General features: G+C 42.4%; 1 protein-coding gene across 5 annotated transcripts in view; it reads left to right on the plus strand.

The window, feature by feature from the left end:
- Positions 1-20,644, plus strand: part of LOC119653379 (phospholipid-transporting ATPase ID) — a 324,122-nt gene extending 303,478 nt beyond the window's left edge. For all 5 annotated transcript variants that reach the window (XM_038057925.1, XM_038057924.1, XM_038057921.1 and 2 more), the window contains 7 exons: positions 1,482-1,628; positions 6,777-6,928; positions 7,068-7,291; positions 7,360-7,585; positions 7,651-7,754; positions 18,797-19,045; positions 19,114-20,644. In XM_038057925.1, the coding sequence (XP_037913853.1) occupies positions 1,482-1,628; positions 6,777-6,928; positions 7,068-7,291; positions 7,360-7,585; positions 7,651-7,754; positions 18,797-19,045; positions 19,114-19,464 (1,453 nt within the window). In that variant the 3' untranslated portion in view covers positions 19,465-20,644. The remainder of the gene's footprint in view (positions 1-1,481; positions 1,629-6,776; positions 6,929-7,067; positions 7,292-7,359; positions 7,586-7,650; positions 7,755-18,796; positions 19,046-19,113) is intronic.
- The last annotated feature ends 866 nt before the right edge of the window (positions 20,645-21,510 follow it).

The following is a 21,510-nucleotide window of genomic DNA, read 5'->3' on the forward strand; positions in this document are numbered from 1 at the left end:
ATAGTTAAAATGAGTCAGTGCTTCAGTTTCATTAACACCACACTTAATGCTGTACAACTGATAAGCTTGCAGCAGCCGAACAACACCAAAAGGCTATAACGAACCGGGATTCCAACCCGGAACAACGAGATCGGGAGGCTGAGACTCAACCAATAAGGCCATCACTTCATCTATGTTTAAGATTCAATGTTAAAAAGCCAAGTTGTTCTATCGCGTATTTATGGTTTAAGAAAAAAGTTTCTATTTCCAACAATGATAGGTTGCAAGATTTAAGCATTTCTTGTGTGTCAGCTTTATCTGTAAGCGGGTTATTTCGCCCATTAAGTCTGCCAGGTTATAGGAAACTATTGCGTGCTTTTTCGGAGCAAGAATTAAACGAAAAATATGAAGAAGTTTTACAAAAAAAAAAATCTCTGAAAACGTGTACTTGTCCATACAAAATAAACTCAAACATACAAAAAATTAATAAAGAACCAGAAACAATTACAGAAAGCTTACGAAACACGCCTGCTTAGTCAGAGTAAGTGTGAAAGAATAAGACAATTTTTTTATACACTTTGAAAATTGTTCATATTTTGTTTTGTTTGATTTATATCAAAATTAAAAATGTTTTTTTTTTCTACCTGTCTCTTATGGTCAAGATATTTGTGTCAACGAAGATTCCCTCTATTACGTCTGCTTGATTCGCCACCAAAAAAAAGATAATGTTAATAGAAAGTTACAATTTATTCGTTTAGTATTTCTACATTCTTTCATTGATAAACGATTTACATTTATATCCATTGTTAACACAAAACAAACAGAAATAACTCGAAACAATGCTTCTTAGTATCTGTTGTCATTGGTAGAAGATATTCTAAGTGGGATCCCGTGCATGTCTACCTTTTCATTTCATCTCATTTGGCTGTCTGTTGTGTCCTTACGTGTTCTTCATCTTTTGGTTCATTCGGGCTTTTAACTAAATTTTTGAAATATTACAATTTTTTTAATGGATTAGAAACAATTTTCTTAGTAGAGGTCCTCATTAAATGTGTTTGCATGTGGAATTAAATCCAACTTTTACATACATTTATCGTTTTTGTTTGCGAGTAAACAAACAAACATTTTCAGAGTTTTGTTGAACCTCGCCATCCTTTTCAATACTATTTCATAAAGTTTAGGATATAAAATTTGGATCATGAGATACTCAAACGAAAATGGATTTAATTACCACACAATGATGTCCTCATGACTCAAATTTTATTGGGTTCGATGTATATTTTGACTTATTGATAGTCCTGTAATGCATTCTCCCCCAACGATTACATCCTAGTTTTAAGTTTATTCAATAGAAAAATGTTGGAAGAATTCAATTCAGATCATTTTGTTTATTTTTTTGCGCTCCTAACATTGGCTTTCACTGACAAAACGAAATCCATTTGTTTTTGCACTAATAACATTATTTGAAGTTGAAATTTAATTTGTTTCTCCTATTCCAATAGTGCGGAATGCAATCAGTTGTTCGAGGGATCAGAGAAGAACAGCAAGGATAATTCACATTCGAATGATTTAGAAGATAATTCAGGTTTCGCGATAGTAATAAATGGACATTCCTTAGTTTATTGTTTAACGCCTGAATTGGAAAATCGGTAAGTTATTTGATTATGGAATATTTAGTATAATATAGTCTATTTAAGATTATGAAAGAGTATCTCTAGTCAACACGTCCCCAAACTGAACGTACATAGATCTCTATGATATGGAAAATAGGCGACCTAGGCTCATAACAGCCCCGAAAAAACAATCGAAAGTAGATATACACAAAATGGGTAATGGCATGTAAGGTAATGCTTGATATTATACTTCTATCCTACCTTAGGAGGGTTTATAACCAACCGCTTAACCTAAATTATTAAAGACACTTTCCTCATTACGAGGTACGTTCAAAAAGTTAGTGAATTGGGGTTCTCAGGGCCATAGGGAATGGTTTTTCGAAATTTTGGAAACACTGTCGCGTAGTCTCCTCTCTCCCCAATCTTTCGCCAACTGAGAAATCTGCGCCGTGAAACTTTAAAAAAGATAAAGACTATCTATGAGGGCTGCCCAATACACGACTAAAACCAGAAAAGAGTCAACAGTGGCGTAACAACTTTCGATCCTCCGCCAAAAACCTTCAAAACAACAATCTGATTTAGGACCAAAAAGGCGTCATTTCAAGTGAATATCTGGCTCAGGGGGAGACCACTAACATGACAAGATACTGCGAGATTTTCAAAAAAAATAAATAAAAGGTGGTGCATGCTGATAAAGAGAATCTGCCTACTGCACGACAATTCCAAACCTCACATGGCCAACGCTCGAAGCATTTGTTTACCATCTGCATCAAAATTGATGACGACTATGTTGAAAAATAGCTGATATATGTATAAATGTATATATATAATTTAAATGAATATATATAATTTCGTAGACGTGCCTCATACATGGCTCAGAAAGTCCCTATTCTAATTATTCAATTTTTCTTTCGCAAATTTCGACATGTTTTTCAACATAGTTTCCGTGTGAAATTATACTGAAGTCCAACATCTTCATTATTTCGAGCTGTGAATTCGAAGTTGCTGTCCAAACGGTTGGTTTTGTTTAAGCTTGTGGTAAGCTTCTTGAATGCTGCAAGAAAGGTTTTGTTTTCAGAGAAATAAAAACAGTTCGTTGCAAGAAAAACCAAAACTACAACATTCGTGGATATTCTCAGAGTACGGAACTGTGCGCCGCGATGGCTGTGTTGGTTTATCATCAGCTTCTCGATCTCGTTGTCGGGATTTAAATCTTCCTCATAATAGATGTTTCGGTTCGTCTTTATACTTATCTCGCCCCTTTCAGGGCATATTCTTAAAATTCGAGAATTCACAGAATAATCGTGTCTACTCGTAAGAGGTATCCATCTCCAGATCTTAGATACACAAAGAATACGTGCCCTAGATCCTCGTACTCAATTTTGGTATTAGTCATTGAAGACAAAAAGGGGATCGCCATGCCACTATGCCAGATCAGAAAGTGCATTAAGTGATACCATCTACCTCTTTGTGGGGTATAACGAGTCAACCACACCTACGGGCTATCGCTCGCGGTTCGTTGAAACGCACTTCAGTTCCGCCCGGAACTACCAGAGATGCCCGCACTACTTCTGCGCCACTCGTCGGCCATCTTGACCTATCCACTGCCACTTCCGCCATCGTATACGTCGACCAAGTTTTTCATTTGAAATAATATCAGGCCATCGTACTCGGATGATACAACGCAGACAGGTGTTGACAAAGACTTGCAGCTTTCGAGTGACAGTGGGGGTCACCTTCCATGTTCTACTTCCATATAGCAACACAGAAAGAAGAGTAGTACAGAACAATCTCAATTTATTCTTGGTGCTGACATAACTGCACTTCCAGATTTTAGACAAGACATCGAAAGCAAATCTAGCGCTGTTAATATCTGTCAAAAGAGACCACGCTTCCTAGAAATATACATTGATCAACGCTTTCGATGCTCTGCCCATTAATCCACACGATGACCCATCAGACTCTATCTATCTCTCTTTCCAAATGTAGAGGCTTTTGTCCAAGGTCCATGACCCGGTGAGAGAGCACATAGATGTGAGCAGTGTACTTGAGGTGGTTGAGGAATTCTAAGATTTGTAATAACGGTGCAGGTGCAACGATGAATAACTCAGCCGGGAGACAGTCAAGCACAGCGGTTTCACTCCGATTGAGTACATAGATGGCAGAAATGATACGATTAAGAACCGTCGTGAAGTGTTTTTTCCACCTCTTCAGTTACTCATCATCGTGGATGTGAAGCCGACCGTCGATGTCCTTCGCAGGACCATCGAAAGATTTGCGGCCACCTGCGAGCTCTTTCGTGATGCAGTATACACTTCTGCATTGCATTCTGCGATATCTTCCGTTTCCCTGACAAGCGCAATACCAAATTCCCTTTTGAGATGTCTCACACTAAGCTGAACATTTCGGCATTTTGCACGGTATTGGAGTTCGAGTGCGTCACGCCCACCAGCGAGGTCAATAGAATCTTCAATTCCTTCCGTTTATCGATCCACTTCCACGACTCCGCCAGATCTTATGACTTCGGAACATGGTCAACGACCTGCGTGACACCTGAGAAAATAGCACTATTGGTGGCATTAAGCTGCTCATCGATATTCTGCGGCGGATTATTTAGTGTATCTGTCATTTAACGTGATTCTTCTCGCAGCTCTCCAACTCTGCAAGAAATGGCAGACGCAACATGCAAGCGAACTTGATCACCGTCCTTACTTTAAATATCAATCGCGTCTGGACACTGTTTCTTCCATTAACAGTTTTTTTTCGCCTTTTCAATTATCTATTGACAATCAGAATTCGACTTCAGAACATGTTCTCCTTACAGACGCTGATCCTTTGGCGCTTTTGTACGTTTTCGTTGTTCGCAACCTTGCGTCGACATCCTTCCTCACTTCTCTGTTGTTCCCCTTGCCTTTCCAAATTAGGCTTATTTGAGTTTCTTCATCCGTAATTTCAATGCCAATCCCAAGGTGACCCGGGAGATTCAAATGGCCCTCCATCCTTGCATTGAACACAGCTCGCTTCTGGTTTTTCAGCAGAAGTCCTAAAGGTTTCGGACTGCTACCTAGATGTAACGGGGGATTTGTGCTTCGAATCAGCGAAATCGAAGAACGTATTTAGAGTGTTATTTAACTTCTCAAAGGATTTTCACTCCCTAATTATTTTCACTAGCAATGTATCAATCCTGTCGGGGAGCGGAGCATTTTACCACTTGGGCTGAAGGGACCTTCGTTTGTTTTCCTTCCCTTACCAGTTGTAGCATTATTTGCTACGGCGGCCAGGTAATGCACCAAGGTAAAGTGAATATCCCTTTCGCTTCTTAATCGTGATTTCTGTTTATAATCCATTTCGTTTTCCGAAGTGCTCAAATGCTGACGCCATTACGTGATGTTTTTGGAGTAGCTTGTACACTTGTTCGTTCGCATTTACAGGAAATAAAAAATAATCCGGCTTTCCATGCCGATTCAATTACCGTTTACTTTATCCACTTCTAGGCAGTGTCATGGGTTCTTGGATAGTTTTTGTTTCTGAGAGTCGTCAGACCATATGACTACCTAATCTCGGATCCGAGTTAATAGCGCCACCACGGGGAAGCGCAAAATAAATCAGCTGGTGAGAACCATGTATCTGGTTGTTGATAACAGCAGCAATAGCATAACACAAGAGTACTGTGGCGCGGCAGGATTCGCAGCATTCGAAATTTATTTTCGCGTTCAACAGTGCGTCCGGCAACAAATGCCGCAGTGTCGTCTGTATAACCGATCAGGCGCGACTCTTCGGGCATATCGAGTCTTAACAAACTATCGTAGGAAGTGTTCCAGAGGTCCGGCCCTACGATGGATCCCTGTGTTCCTCGACGTGATTTTCATTCTCCTCTGGTCCTCTAGCGTCTCATAGAGCAGGGGGCGGTCTTACAGATAATCCCTCAATCTCCGCAAGAGGTAGCTTGGCACGTGAAATGCATTTTCTAATGTGCCTAGCATATCTATCCATCTTACGGAATTGAAGGCATATCTAACATCAAGCGTTGTGAGGAGCACTATCCATCGAGCGGCTGTGTGCCCCGGCTCCATGAACCGTATCTACGACTTCCGTAATAGCATCCACTGTGGATCTCCCTGTTCTGAACCCGAACTGCCTTGAGGATAAGTCCCCGGCAGCGCGGATCGCTTCAGTGATTCTACTAATGATGAGCTTCTCGAGCACTTTCTTGATTGTGTCGAGCATACACAGCGGTCGGTATGCAGGCGGGAGCTCTGAGTCTCCTTTTTCCTTCGAGCGACAAGGAAAAATGCCCTCCTTCAAGCAAGTGTTGAACACCTCAAGTAGCAAGTCTGGCCGTTGGCGGAACACCAATTTGTAGACGCCGGGATACCATCAGGACCTGGTGCCTTCCTGGTTTTCATAGTGAGAACCGCTTCTTCGAGCTCTCTCATTGTGAAAAGGGGGCAATTCCCGATGCTTTCCGCGCTATTGTCATCAACCCGTACAGGATCTCTGGGAAATAATGCCCGTACAATGCGGTCCATCTGGTCGGTATTCAGTATGCAGAGCTTCCGCCAGAACCCCGATTTTCCAGGTAACAAGCTTATAGTCAAGTGCCCAAGGGTCCTCATTAACCTCGTTGACCAGGTTCTGCCAGCGGCTATGGGACCTAGAGACCTGAATTTCTTTTACAACGATTTTCACGGCATGAGTTCTAGTTTTTTTCATTTCTCTCCGTGAATATTTGCGACTTCACCCTTCAAACAAAACTTAACAATGATTCGCGTAATGCCAAAGTCGCCGCTGTGTCCACCATTGTGGAGATGGTTCGAGACCAATATGCGAGAATAGGATTTAGTTCTTCCGTTGGCATAAAGATATTTACTTCAATTTGATCACCTTCCCCTGCTTTCAATGTTATCCAAGTGACTCTCCCACTCGCGGCACGAAACCGAGGGGCTGACGCTCTATCATATGGGCCGACTTACCATAAGGGCTATTATGAATTTTGAAGTCGTCGGCATATATTCGTACCAAGCAAGAATAAGTGAGAAGTAAGAATGGATAATGTTGATGAAAAACAGCAATAACACAGGACCTAAAACTCAAGGAAGGAAGAAAAACTACCTTGTTCCTTTGGGGCTATTTGACTAGACCAATATATTTCAACCCCAACTAACACATATTTTTGTATTTCAGATTTTTAGATATTGCTTCACAATGCAAAGCAGTGATATGTTGTAGAGTAACACCACTTCAAAAGGCTTTAGTTGTAGAATTAATAAAACGTGCCAAGAGTGCGGTGACATTAGCAATAGGTGATGGAGCAAACGATGTTTCTATGATAAAAGGTGAGTGACTTTGTTTGACTCCTCTTTTTCGAGTTCGTACCCAGAAAACCTACAAACCCTTTTGAATTCTGAAATAGCAATTTCCTACCTCTTAAAAATCTTGACATTGATATATGCATCCTTGCTTCCTATATTACAGCTGCACATATCGGAGTCGGAATTTCAGGACAAGAAGGAATGCAAGCCGTCCTAGCTAGCGATTATTCGATAGCACAATTTCGATATCTCGAACGATTGCTTCTAGTTCATGGACGATGGTCATATTATCGAATGTGTAAATTTCTGCGATATTTCTTTTATAAAAATTTTGCCTTTACACTATGCCATTTTTGGTTTGCCTTTTTCTGCGGTTTCAGCGCCCAGGTAAGTGTCAAACAGTGCTCTCCTCGATGAGTCCGTGATCCTACCAGCAAATTTCTCTTCCATTCCAGACTGTATTCGATGAGATGTTTATATCTGTTTATAATTTATTTTATACATCGTTACCAGTGCTTGCGCTTGGCATATTTGAGCAAGATGTTTCTGATAAACATAGTTTAGAATATCCGAAGTTATATACGCCTGGGTTAACCAATGCCCTGTTTAATACGCAAGAATTTATTCGTAGTGTATTGCATGGAATATTTAGTTCGATGGTATTGTTTTTGATACCATATGGTGAGTAGATTTCTTTCTATTTTGTTGGATTTATTAACTTTTTGTTGCTTTAATATCGGCTTTAGGAACCTACAAAGATGGAGTCTCTCCGGATGGATATATGTTAAGTGATCACATGACATTAGGATCAGTTGTGGCGACTATACTTATATTGGATAACACTGCCCAAGTAAGTGTGCATTTCCTTTTGTTTTAGAATAAGACTAAGATAGGAAGCGAAGATAGGATAGCTTGGGTAGATGAGACTTTGTCATCTCAAGTGCTTCCGCGGGCCTTCCCGCTTATTCATCTAGGATCATTCTACGGAGTATTTGAAGGTTCTTAGTACAAAAAGATAACGATTTTAGGTCTCGAATTCTTCACGAATAGGTGTTTTTTTCACCCGCGTTTAAGATGAAGACAACTAGTATTCTTCTTCAAGTTTGTGGCACATAACTAAGTCGAATACAGCTTGCAAAGTTCTTCTTTAACGACGGGACTACTGTTTGTATTTGCTTTGAAAAGTGATAGCGAAACCTCTTTATACCCAGGATACTTGTATGACGAGAAACTATTAATAGTCCATATTATCTTCTCTTCGGTAATGCTTCTGAGGGTGCTGCACTCCTGGTGTTTCGCCAGCCGACGTTTCATCCGATCTCCATAGAATGGTTGCAGTTCTATTCCATGGACAGAATGTTTGTATCACATTGTTCCCAGAAGGCGTTTTTCTCGTCATCAGATTCTGACCTTTCTGTGGTGCGTAGGTAGCAAAGAAATGATGATGATCCTCATCAGCCGAACATTACGTCGCTTAATTTCTTTAATGTCGTCGCGGAGACTCTTAAATATAATAATAATATAATAATAATCGTTGGCACAACTATCCATATTGGATCAGGGCCTTGAAGTGTATTAGGGCACTTCATTCATGACCGTAACGGTACACTACAGTATACTGTAGAAGGCAATGTGGTCAGCATTGCGCTCGCCCGAGATTATTACCCTGATTTGACTCAGGTACTCATTCACAGCTGAGTCGACTGGTATCCGACGTCAAATCACGATACAAATTCTACTTGCACCAGTGAGATTTGAACCGCAACCTTCCCAGAGAATTGACCCCTGTATTATCCTCGACGTGATCTCCATCCTCCTCTGGCATAGAACAGCCAGCACTTTCGTGGTAAATGCTCTGAGGCTTTCTCATTATTGAGATCAACCCAAACAGGATGCGTAGGGAATAATACGATCAATTTATTCGACATTAAGGGGCAGGGTTTCTGCAGAACTCCAGTTTTTCGGGTAACAAGTTTATATGCAAGTACCCATGGAGCCCCATTCATCTTGTCGGTTAGCTCGTTCGAGAAGCAACCTTTGCTTTTATTTATCGCCCAGCGGAGTCTCCTTTTACCCGATCTGGAGGAGCATATAACCCTCCTTTTACAGGTTGGCAATTTCCATTAATACATAGAAGGATTGCTACTGTTGGGTGCCCTCCGGGGCCTGAAATCCACACAGACTCCCGTTGATAGGTTTATCCATCTCTCGAAAAATCTTCAATGCGGCTCTGCCTCTCCCAAAAGCTTTGCAAATCCAATCTTTATTATTTTCCATGCATAATAAGTACGCCCGGGAGGTGTACGCCAAAAGATAGCGCCAACTACTCCGAATGCGATGTATTGATGGTCCCTTTCCATGAAGTCTTCAACAACTCACCAAATTTCTACCGATAACAACAGTGAATCGGATTCAAAGATCGCGTCGGGGAGGACGTACCTTCGCCGGTTACGCGCTAGAATGCTCCATTAAAGGCCCCTCCAACCTTGAATCCGCGCTCCTTTATGCCTATGTAGTAATTCATTGTGGTAAATTTAATTTCAATATTACATTTATGTCCCTCGACGGGTAGGAGTGGTGGGCGCGAGACAGTAAGCTGAATTGGGAAGAGTTCCGTTTACTTTCCTGTTGTTAGCGCACCCGTAGTCATAGTTGTCATAGTGTCCGCCCTCATTGTTCAATGCTGTGAGGAATGTGAAGCGAGTGTCTAGTATCCTTCCGTCATCAAAGCTGCGTCCGCCATTGTCTCAGTCCGGCATCGTCTCACTCGATGTAGATAGACACGTTCTCCCATTACACCAAATATAGGCCTAGCTTAGCTATCCCCCTTTGAGCGTTACCCAAAATCGGGTACCGTCCCGAACTCAAACGGCAGAAGTACTTAGTCGAGATTTTCGCTGATGAGCATTGGCTTAGCTTTTACCTCCATAGAGAACTCTGTTAGCAACTCGGAAGCGATTGCACTCAGTTGCATGTTGATTTTTAAGACACGGGTTGCATTAACTGCATTCAAAAATTTACAATTCCGCCCTCGAGACCAGGAACCGCCTCGTGCACAATATATGTTCAACGCTCTCACTCACATACTCACATACTCTCGACAGCTCCAAGTCACTCCAGTTCACTCTTGACTAAGAAACTTTCTCAAGGCTACTACCTAACACGAGCGTACTCCTTGCTTGCGTATGCCTTGTGGTCCTACTTTGTTTATGCCCTAATGCTGAACCGAGCTTTCAACTGTGTTCCGGTAAAACTGAGCACATCCCGAAGTGAAAATAGAGTTGTAACTTTTCACTTTTCGTAAATGAAGGAAGACTTTGTGAGTTTGAAAGGGGTTGAAAGTTTTTTCCCCGCTAATCAAGTTTTAATGACACTACAAAGTATTACATCCGAAAAACTTTAAAAACGCATTTCTAAATTTAGAGCAGCTTCATGAAGGTGAATGTATTATTTTTTCCTTCTGGAATACTATTGCATTTTGTTTCTTGATATCTTCCAAGATTCATTTGGCTCTTCATTCTTCAGGATATGCGGTAATTTTCAACTGGTTCATGCCCCGATAGACCGTCAGAACTAACTTATAGTCCTTCTCCTTGAGGGATTCGAAAACGTCATTAATGATCTTCACCTCTTTACCGTTGCAGTGGGTTATTACGTCGCCTGGCATCAGGCCCGCTTTTTCGGCTGGGGAATTAGGTACCACTCTCTGCGTTAAAACACCAAATTTAACTCTACGTGAAATATTAAGATCATTCCGGATCAACTCTTCTAGGATATCAGACGTCAAGGTTAACATAACTATTCCCAGGAATCGGATATCCTCCATTTCTTTGCAGACGTGCATACGTTTGGATTCGTCTTCTGAATCCTTTAAAAACCTTTGAACTTCGTCGATAGGCGTGGCGAAACTTATCCCAGGAACAATGTTCATTGAGTTGACGCCAACAGCTTCACCTTCCAAATTCATCAGTGGTCCACCAGAGTTCCCGTTGTTTATTGATGCATCAATTTGAATATATACCATTTTACCCTTTTGCAATCCTACCTCCTCCGATCTCCGATGCGCGCTTACAACGCCACAAGTTATCGAGCTACTTAGTGCAAGGGGGCTACCTAACGCCAGGACCCACTCACCAGGCATAATATTAACTGATCGACCCAACTTGATGGTAGGCAAGTTCTTCGCTCCAATCCTTAGCGTAGCCAAGTCGGTATCCTTGTCCACATTTTCGACTTTAGCCTCCAATACCCGGCCATCATGCAGCTTTACTACAATGTTCAGAGGATTTTTCTTGGACATTTTCTGAAGGATCACATGCGCATTGGTCACAATCAATCCATCATTTTTCACAATGAATCCTGAGCCAGCCGATACGGCGACATGTTGACCAGTGACGTGGTTGAAACGACTTGTGTCCCGTATCTCCACGTATACCACAGCGGGGGCAGCTATATCAGAGACATCGGAAATAAAATTGAAGCGTTCTCGTCGTCCATTTGGAGTTATGGCTTTAACCGGCGTCTTGAACTTTTTGATAAATTCCGGAAAATCTGCCAAGATATAGCCGAAAGCGCCACCAACTGCATACCAAAAGAAGAAATGATAATCAGCGTGATGCAAGCTGGAAGGATTTGAACTTTGTCGCCGAAAAAATCGGCCCTGGCGGTAGTTCGGATGTACATGCTTTCCCACACGGAAAAATTCACAAATGTTGCGATTTGCTGATTTCAAATTTAAAATAAAACGTCCGACCATTGTTTAAATTTAATTAAGACCATCAAATAAAATTTTCAAAATATCCTGACTCTACGAAATCATAAAATTTTAATGATTTGAAATTAGCGAAAGGGTTGATGCCTTAACGTCAATTTTGTGTTTAGGGTGACTACGTTTTCATATAAATGAGTGAATTATATCATTGATAAAATTTCCCATATTTTCTTCTTCTTCTTCAGCCCTTTTCTTGGCCAGAAGCGGGGTCAGCTCGTCCTGATCGAATTCGCCATTTTTTTTGTTTGTCAGTGTGAATTACATGACCATACCAGAAGCCTCTCCCACGATTTTTTCGGTTATCGATCTAGGATGTCCTAAAACAATTCGAGGGCGCGTGTTGTTTTATTAGGAAGGGGATATTTCCAAGGAATGAGGAAATAGGCTACCAAAATTGTAGGTTCAAAACTAGAATAGGAAGGAGCTAAGGGTCCCAGCTAACTCCTTCAGGTTGATGATTGGTATCTGGCCGGGACTGATTGATTTCTAATTGTTATGGGAGCAAAGGGCTTGAATGGGGAGCAGACTTGTGTCCGGTGTTGTAAGCAGGAAATCTAGAGAGAGGGGCCGGGTAGCTGTCAAGTTGAGCAGGAGTTGGGGGTCGGTTACGTCAGTGGTAGGGTCGGGATTGTGGAGCGTAGTTGGGTGAGTGGTAAGGCAGATCTCAGTTAACAGCTTGTTCTTTAGGGGGGCCTTTCTGTGGAAATGAACTGGTTATTCGAGGTTTCACTAGGCGGGACATGTGTGCCGTAGTTGGTAGGGATATGCCTACATGTTGCATCTAGGGGAAAATCTATCGAAATCGGATGATGTGCCTTTTACAAATTTGGGATTTAAGATGGTTAAACTGCAGGAAGTATCTGTGGTGGTAGAGTTGATGTCGCAGGACGGTTTTCTCCCAGATGGGATACAAGATGAGGGTGATTATTCTCTGGTAGTTTAGGTGTCTTCTAGGTATGTTTTGATGGCAACATCTCTTGAGTAATTACGTATACTTTCGAACAACTGATTTCATTTTGATAGGAGATATGGAGGTAGGGAGGATGACGATTAACAGTTTGTTTACGGGTTACTGGTTAATGAGATTCCAATTGATGGAAACCTAGTTAGGTTGGAATTTGGGCTGGGTTTTGGATAATTGGCCTGCAGTATTAATGAGCAGGACTACACCGTCCTGCATCACCACAGCATATGACGTGTTCAGGCCTAAAATGTGCACATTTCTCAGTGGAAGACTTAGCTACTGGTGGAATTATGAACTGATCACCTTTCAATCAGACGAACGGCACAGAGGGAGGGGGTAGGATCGACCAGGTGCAAAAACAGCGTGAATATAAGGAAGCTCCCAAAAATCGCATGCTGGATAGTCATGGTTAGGTAATGTTTTAAGAAGCTCTGCTCGGAGACGGATATACATCGATGCAGGAGCGTCTATAAAATTGTGATTGGATGACTCAAAGGTTGGCCATCTCCACAGACCACGTTCCTTATCCTCTTATTGGGGATCATTCAGGCGTTATTCAGCCAGCAAGAGAAGAACGCTGGCATCTTTCAAACTCCTTGAATGTGGTGGCAATTCCTGCAGTAATAACAGTTATGTCTCTGCGGATTTCCGTGAGTACTTGTCGACTTGACTTAACCCCACGATCTTCTTAACACACGAATTGATTTTCTGACCACAATCAGAGCCCCGCCGAGACGAACAAAACGGTATCAGAGTATACTGAGTGCATAACTCAGTTTATTCATACTGGTGGATGCTAGACCTACCTAAATCTCTACCGAACTAAGGAGTACGGCACCCGTGTGGAAACGCAATACCACGTCGCAATACCCGAAGGTCTCTGTTCGCTTGAACGTAACAATAACCCCTATGAAAATCCCACTAGGGGATTAACCCTTACAATCGAGCTGAACGCACATGAGGCAAACATTCCCTTGAGACATGTGAAATCAGGGGCCATCTCGCTTCTCATGGTATCAGGTTTCGTGGCCTATTGCCACTTCAAATGAGTCCCTCGTGCAGACTCGGATCTGATCGCCCTGATCAGGTGTTTGGAACATTTGCCTACTGCATCACGGCAAGCGAACTATAGTGAGTACAGCGTGTCCCGCTGCCATCACGTCAAGGTTCTCCTCGGCCACTTGGTTTTGGCGCAAACGACAGGGTTGATGTCCCGTCCTCCTTTCCACCACTTGGCAGCACTTTACACTAACAACAGAACAATTTTTGAAGATCTGCAACAGAATAGGCAATAACAAAATCTCGGGCCTAGACAGAATACCGAAGACGTCCCTTAAGCTCGTCATTTGAAGCGTGCAAATCCGAAGGCATATTTTCTACAATGTGGAAGTGTCAGAAGTTAGTACTGCTGGCTAATGCTGGTAAACCTCTAGGTGAGCCAACCCTCTATAGTTTGTTGTGTTCTACACGCTATAAGGGTTTGGATTAAACTTGAGAAGTGCGCGAAATTAACTTCCAAGTATTTCATCGTTTGCGAACTTCTTATTATTGTGTTCCCGACTTTAATTTTCAAGCGTTTAACATTCTTATGGATACTTCTAGAACCTAAGGATCTAGATTGTCCCCTGAAATTATACAATTGCGTTTTCGCGTCATTTATCGTAATGCCCCAATTGCGGAAGTACTAGTAGAGTACCCCCATTTAGATTGACTACTTTGTCGCCCCAGGTGCCTCGATTTGAAATCGCCACCGATAAGGTATTTGGATTTTAATGGGAGATTACTCAGTTTTAGAATTACATTTAATTTAGACGGAGACTACCGTCTACGGTCGGTAGTTTTAACTGTTGCCACGGCAGCAAAAGAAATTTGCAGGTTCTATTGAAGTCGGATGGCATGGATGATTCCGGCCCTGTTGTTGGACGTCGTCCTCACTTGATTGAATCCTGATTTTGGTGCGCTTGGGGCTGCTTCTCACCGTACGTATTATCTGGAATTGTTAGTATCTATTTTGAAAAGTGCGTGATAGTTCCTAAAAGAAAACTTAATTATGAAAATTGGTGGGTATAGGTGGCATGGTACAGCGCAGCATTAAGGAACGGCGTGCTGAGACTTGGGGAAGGGCATTCTCTCCATGATCATCTTTAAGCGAATGTCCAGGACACGTCCTAGGGCCTTCAACAAGAAAGAGATGAGGTTAATTGGTCGAAAGTCCTTCAGCTCATGCCCACGTCTGCTCGCTTTTGGTTTAAAAACTTCGCACGCATGTCTCCAAGAGTGTGTACGTATTTATATACGGAGAAGCTGTTTATAGTCCAGCCGATTTTATCCTTGGTAATTACCGATTTTATAATCTCGCATGACTGGCTGTGCGTACCTTCCAAATTAGGCTCTGACAAACAATTCTCACCAGATGATTCCGCCCAGGAGCCTTCCAACTTTTTAGGAAAAAATGAATTCCTATGTTCCTTTGCCAACAGCTAGTGCTTTCAATGTTCTAACAATAAATAGTTCAGCGAGGACTGCTTCTTGGCAGTCTTAATGGTCGACTAGTATCTCTTCAGGCACTCTTTCTATAGTTGCCAGTATTTTTGCTGTAATAGATGTTGAAGATCATCCTGAGGTAAGACACGGTCCTTTTGTTGTATTTTGTAGGGCCCGAGACTTTGAAGACGATTTCAAATGCCTTTTCCAAAACCTTGACCTTTGACTTCAGTTCATCTGTCATGCGAATGTTGCCAACTCAACGCCCCGCACAGTTTATTCTTTATAACTTAACCATACTTCCAGTCGATCTAGCTCAGGTCTCTGGAATGGTTGGAGACCTCTAAAATGAGATTTAGACTGAAAAGTATCCAACTGTGATCTGAGGACGATCTATGGCCAGACGCTCTCCAGTTCTCCTCCCACCTTAGGTAGGAGGGAATACTTTTCATCAACGAAAGAAAAGAGGAGTAAGAGAATTGTTAGTTCGAGGAACTCAATGCCATCCGACCAATCCATCGGTCGAGCTCTATCTTCTTCGCAACAAGAAGAGTCCGAACTTAATGCGGAACATGGCTCAATCGGATAGCGCTCCTCAGTATCTATCTATCTGGGCAAGGTTGTCTGGAGAGAGCTCCTCTATGTCTGCATAAAATTGTTAACGAATCCTAGCCCACCTCTCACAAGAAAAGATGGTGTGATCGGCATCCTCCTCAAGAAGCTGCTACCATTCAGTCTATATTGTCAATGAGCCGTGCGGTCCATCTGCTGTTTGACTTGTTTTGCCTAGAGTGTTGCCCCTAATTTAGTGAGTTTTGCATTTCTTCACGAGCAACCACCACTCTCGAGTTTTTCCCTTTACGCTTGTACATAGCTTTAGCAAGAAGTGCAATGGGAATTATTCCTGAGATCACCATCAGGGCTGGTTCAGAGACGGCACGATAGGCAAACGCTGCGTCGGGTCCTGGCGCCTTCTTTTTTATGGAGAAAAGTGGACAATCCTCGGCGCCTCCTTTATTGCTGTTATCAACCCGTACCGAATGTACACGGAATAATGTCAGTGTGGTCCATTAAATAAACAGGGTTTTGGCCGATCTCCGATTTTTCGGGTTACCAGTTTATAACCGAATCCTCACAATTTCCCATTCACCTCGTTTACTCGGTCTTGCAGTGAGCATTGTACTCTGTCATTGTGTTAAATATTTTCTCCCGGTCGTTTAACCGCGGTGTGAAACGGTGGGGCTTAAGACACTTCTTCGGAACTCAACAATTTTTGCCGTTGAATAATACATAGAAGGTTTGCCAAGTCTGGGCGCCCTCCTAGGCATGGAAGCTTGACACAAACTTACGGAATGTCTTCGACGAATCTTGCGGCGTTCAGCTCGCGACGTTCCATGAGTAGGAAGAACGCCGGACTGATGTACGAGAAGTAGCGTTAACTACTTTGAAAGCAATGTTTTGATGGTAGATTGCCGAGGAGTCTTCCAGAATTCACCACCCGAAGCTAAGCATCCTGGTCGCCCGAACATTGGCGTGGATCCTGTGCTTAAAACTACGAGCCAACCTTGATCGATTTGCCACCGAGCCAAGCGAACGGCTCCGGGGGCAATAGGTAAGATCGATCAAGGGCAAAAGAAGCACGCCTATAAAGAAGCCTGCAAAAACCTCAAACTCGCCATTTAGAAGTAAAAGAGTAAAATATTCTCTGTTCGGAAGCGTGTGGTAGCGCCTATAAAATCGTGACAGGACGATTCAGAGGCCATTCATCTCCGTAGATCCCAGAGCATAGGGCTCTTGTTGAAAATAATTCACCTTCCAGCGCTCGCTGAATGTGACGCCGGTTCTACCGGTCACCAGGGACGAGCTGCTGGAGATCTGCGGTCGAATAGGCGACATCAAAGCCCCGGGTCTGGAGGCCATATTGGATAAGGCCCTCAAGCTTGCCATCAAATGTAAACCGAATATGTTCACGGAGTTTTTTGAAGCGTGCATGACCGAGGATATCTTTCCTGCAACATAGAGGCGGCAGGAGCTGGTACTGCTGCCTAAGGCTGGCAAACCTCCAGGTGAGCTGTCTTCCTATAGGCCCATATGTCTTCTAGACACTATGGGAAAAAATATTGGAGCGGGTGATTTATAATAGATTACTCCCGAGGAAGCCTTTCAGATCGACAGTACGACGCTCTGGTATAATACCAATGGGACACCCGCGGATACAGAGTACATTGTCTCCGCGGGTGTCCCACAGGGCTTTGTACTGAGCCCACTACTGGGGAACACCAGTATAACGGTGTACTTAATCTTCCGGGTTCGGAGGAAGCCACGGTGGTGGGTTACGCCGACGACATAGCACTGGTTGTATTCACAAAGCATCTCGAAGATGCTGAGTATTACTCAAGTGAAGCAATCAGTGCTGCAAAGGATTGGTTAGAGAGTGCTGGCCTGACACTCGCAGAGGAAAAGACAGAAGTGGTCCTCATCACTAAGCGCCGGAAGAGAAATCACACCTGTATTAGAATTGAGATCATATCATCACTTCCAAGCCGGCCATCAAATACTTAGGAGTGATGATAGACGGAAAACTCAATTTTAAGAAGCACATAGAGCGTAGAGCAGGTTCATTTCGCATCCTTTATCGCAGATGAAGAAAAAACGAAGAGGAAAGATCCATAAGCAGATGTCAATTAGTCAGAAAAGGGCCGTTGAACTTACAGGATGATTCCTCCCATCGGGGAATGACTGAAGAGAAAGCATGGGAAGATCAATTATAATTTCATCCAGTTTCTCACCGGCCATGGAGGATACCGTCAATACCTGTACAGGTTTAAATTGAACACTTCAACTGATTGTCCAAACTGCAACGGGGTCCCAGAGGACCCAGCACACGTATTCTTCCAATGTCCTAGGTTCGTGGAAGAAAGGAGGAACCTGGAGGAAACTGTAGATGAAGTGCTATCACCGGAAAAATTTGTCCGGAGAATGGTAGCTTACTAAGAGGATTGAGATGCGATCACCTGCATGATCGCAGCAATCCTGAATAAACTGCGAAAAGCAGAAGAAGTGAGGAAGGCGCGGCTAGGGACCCCGCGGGTAGACGGAAGGAGACATAATTAAAGTAAGCTAACTCCGCCCCGTGAAGTAATACCTAATGGTAGTTTCACGGCTTAGGGGGGAATTGCAGGTGGTTTTAGTGGGTAAAAATCCCACACTCTGATGCACCCAGGCCGGAGTCTTTTGAAGATGTCCACCTCCTTAAAAAGAAGTGTCACCTTGCCAAAGCTAGGGTCCCATCGACGTCGACAAAAAGTTGGCTCCGGAGAATCGAAATATGTCCCGATATTTGTCGGTCATTGGTGATTCACTCTGGGAAATTCCCTCAAGATTACTACTCGCAGGTGTAATGCCAGTTCGATAGTTAGAACTGCTGCACCTAGGGGACGTCTCCCTCCGTGTCATAAACGATCCTTGAGGACTTCTTCTTTAATGTGTACACAGCTATTTAGCGACATTCGAGTCATCTGTTATCAAGTTATCAAGTATCTTAAATAAAGATTCGCTCTGTTGTTATATAACTTTGATATTTTCGTTGATTGTCATTTCGATCCTCTCCACATATATTTTCCAAAGCCATTCGTCAATTATTCTAACGTGAACTCTTCTCCGTTCATTACAGATTGCCCTCGATACATCGTATTGGACAATATTCAATCACATTATGATTTGGGGAAGTTTGCTGTGGTATTTTTTTCTAGATTATTTTTATAATTACGTAATTGGCGGCCCGTATGTTGGTTCATTGACGCAAGCTATGAAGGAAGCAACATTTTGGTTCACAACCGTCATAACTGTAATTGTTCTGATGGTACCAGTATTAGCATCAAGATTCTACTTCTTCGATGTGAAACCAAGCCTTTCGGACAAGGTAAGTGTGTCTCATCTGTTCAAACGTATGTAGCGAATAATACTTACGAAACAAAAATATAATTTCAGATCCGTCTGAAACAGCGAGCAGCACAAATTCGTTCACGACAAAGTACCGATGTTCTCCGAACACCGTCCGCTCGCCGAGCACGACGCTCGCTACGATCCGGCTATGCTTTTGCACATCAAGAAGGTTTCGGTCGACTGATAACATCGGGAAAAATTATGCGAAAGTTACCGCAAGAATTTGCATTTCCACTGGGTTTGGGTAGTAAAAATAAGCAACATCACACCCCCGTGGAGCCGTCATATAAAAGTAATTATCATCAGAATTCAACGGTACCAATGCCAGGCAGTTCGAATGGTGGTGATATAAGTCCTCGTGCGCCTTGTCAAGATTTAGATACGATTAATTTGTGAAAGTAATATTAGAGAAAAAAGATAAAATTAAAGAAAAAACAAAGATAATAATAATAAAAATGCATAGAAAGCATATTTCTGCCTTTCCTCGAGATGGTTTTGTTCTCTTCGATTCTTATTTATTTCTCATTAATGTTTTGACGGATATTGTTTTCGTTTTACGGACTTCGCGCTTCGGATTGTTTTTCAATCCTTTTTATCGGCCCAATGTTTTCCTCATCAAATCAAATATTTGAATTTATTTAAGCTTTCACAGGGTCAGCTTTTTTTAACTCCTCACGCGGCTTATCTTGAATTAGTTTCTATAACAACCCCAGGCTGACTAGCGACCATTCCGCAACCAACAAGTCTTCGATTCGAAGCGCATTCCGTAAAACGAACTGTATTGAAACGAAAAACCTACAACTTCATAGTTTTTAAGTTAATTTATGTAGACTTTAAACAGAAGTAAACTAAGACAAACACAGAACAATTTATTTGTCGAACAATGTGATTTAATTTAAGTATTTTCTAACGTAGCCCACGATTATTTGTTGTAATTTATGCTATCTCGTACGCAAGAACAGGATTTTCCAATAATTTTATACTACACGGGCTTGCCTTCCTCCCTCTACCATTTCACTGTCCCTTTTCCTATCAATTGCTACGTAGAGAGCCTGCCCCAACGCTTACTCTTCAACCTGGAGGCCAACCTGTAAACTTGAATAAATCAGACGACAAATAGCAAACAACCAAACGAACATACAATTGAAATCGAACCAGAACACTGTTATTTTCCCGCTAAGTTTACTTAGCTACGTAGAATGTTCCTTTACTTTCGGAAAAACGCAAACAAAAAAAAAAAATAATAAATCATGAAGTGAATGCCGAGTATTTAGCTTTAATCCGTCGGAAGTCCTGGCGAAACATGAATAGATGTGAATGTGAAAGAAACTCTCGAATAATGTTCTATTGATGATTAGATGATTTATTTTTTATACACAAAGCACTCGTACGATACATAGAGGCAAAATAAATGAAAAATTCAATGAACTAATGCAACACGCAAGTGAATTTCGCAAATGGAAATAATAGGATGGTAGATCATACAAGAAAACTATGGAAACCAAATCAAATTTTAGAAATATATATACATATATATGAAAATAATAAGAAAAAAATAAAATATTTTAAAACGTTACATGATCGTATTTCAAAGTTAATATATTTTCGCTGCATGTAGTTGTTTAAGTCATCAAGCCGTACTGGGGCCAGATTCGGGGTCTGCAAAGGGGAAGTAGCCAGGTAATTTGGGATTCCTCTTGCGAAAAACTAAGAGCTTGCATCGTTCTTAAATCCAATTTTAAATATGTATGCATGTTTTCCAGAATTCCTGACTAGGGACATCGTGGCTGTCAAAGTTTCCTTGGAAGCTGGCGGGTGGACACGAGAGTGACATCGGACTGCTTCTCAGGAGACGACATCCGAATCCCACCGGGATTAATCGTTAGACTGGTGAAGTTCTGCTAGAGGAAGGTGCCCTTCTTCTCGGTTGAGACGCCAACGCGCATAGTAAGATCTGGGGAAGCAGCCACACCAATCGATGAGGTGGGTACCTCCTTGAATTTACACGTATTCTCAACAATAGGCTAGACATTTTTTTCCTGGCGTACACGAAGGTGGAAATCTTAGAAAGACACGTTTGCTCCAGCTCAGCCGCACAAATATCGGAGGCTCTACTACCACCTAAAAATCATCCCCGGTCTCTGCAACTGCAACCCCGAGCAACACTCATTTAGGTATTACTTCACGTGGTGGGCTTGCCTTTAGGCATTCGTCCTATTGCTCCTTTCGGCTTTCCCCTGTCTTTGCTCTTTCAGCAACTCCTCCTGTACTTTCACAATCGCAGAGGAAACCGTAAGCCAGTTCTTCCTCGACCTCAGCATCTCCGCAACTAAATTGTCCGAGCTCACTCACCTGCCCGACGATTGAATCATCTGACTCTGACTTTTCCGCACTCCTGCGTTCTGTGTGTCCATCCATACGTCTTGCATGGTATAGTACACT

The sequence above is a fragment of the Hermetia illucens genome, chromosome 4 (assembly GCF_905115235.1).
Source record: "Hermetia illucens chromosome 4, iHerIll2.2.curated.20191125, whole genome shotgun sequence".
NCBI classification, from domain to species: domain Eukaryota; kingdom Metazoa; phylum Arthropoda; class Insecta; order Diptera; family Stratiomyidae; genus Hermetia; species Hermetia illucens.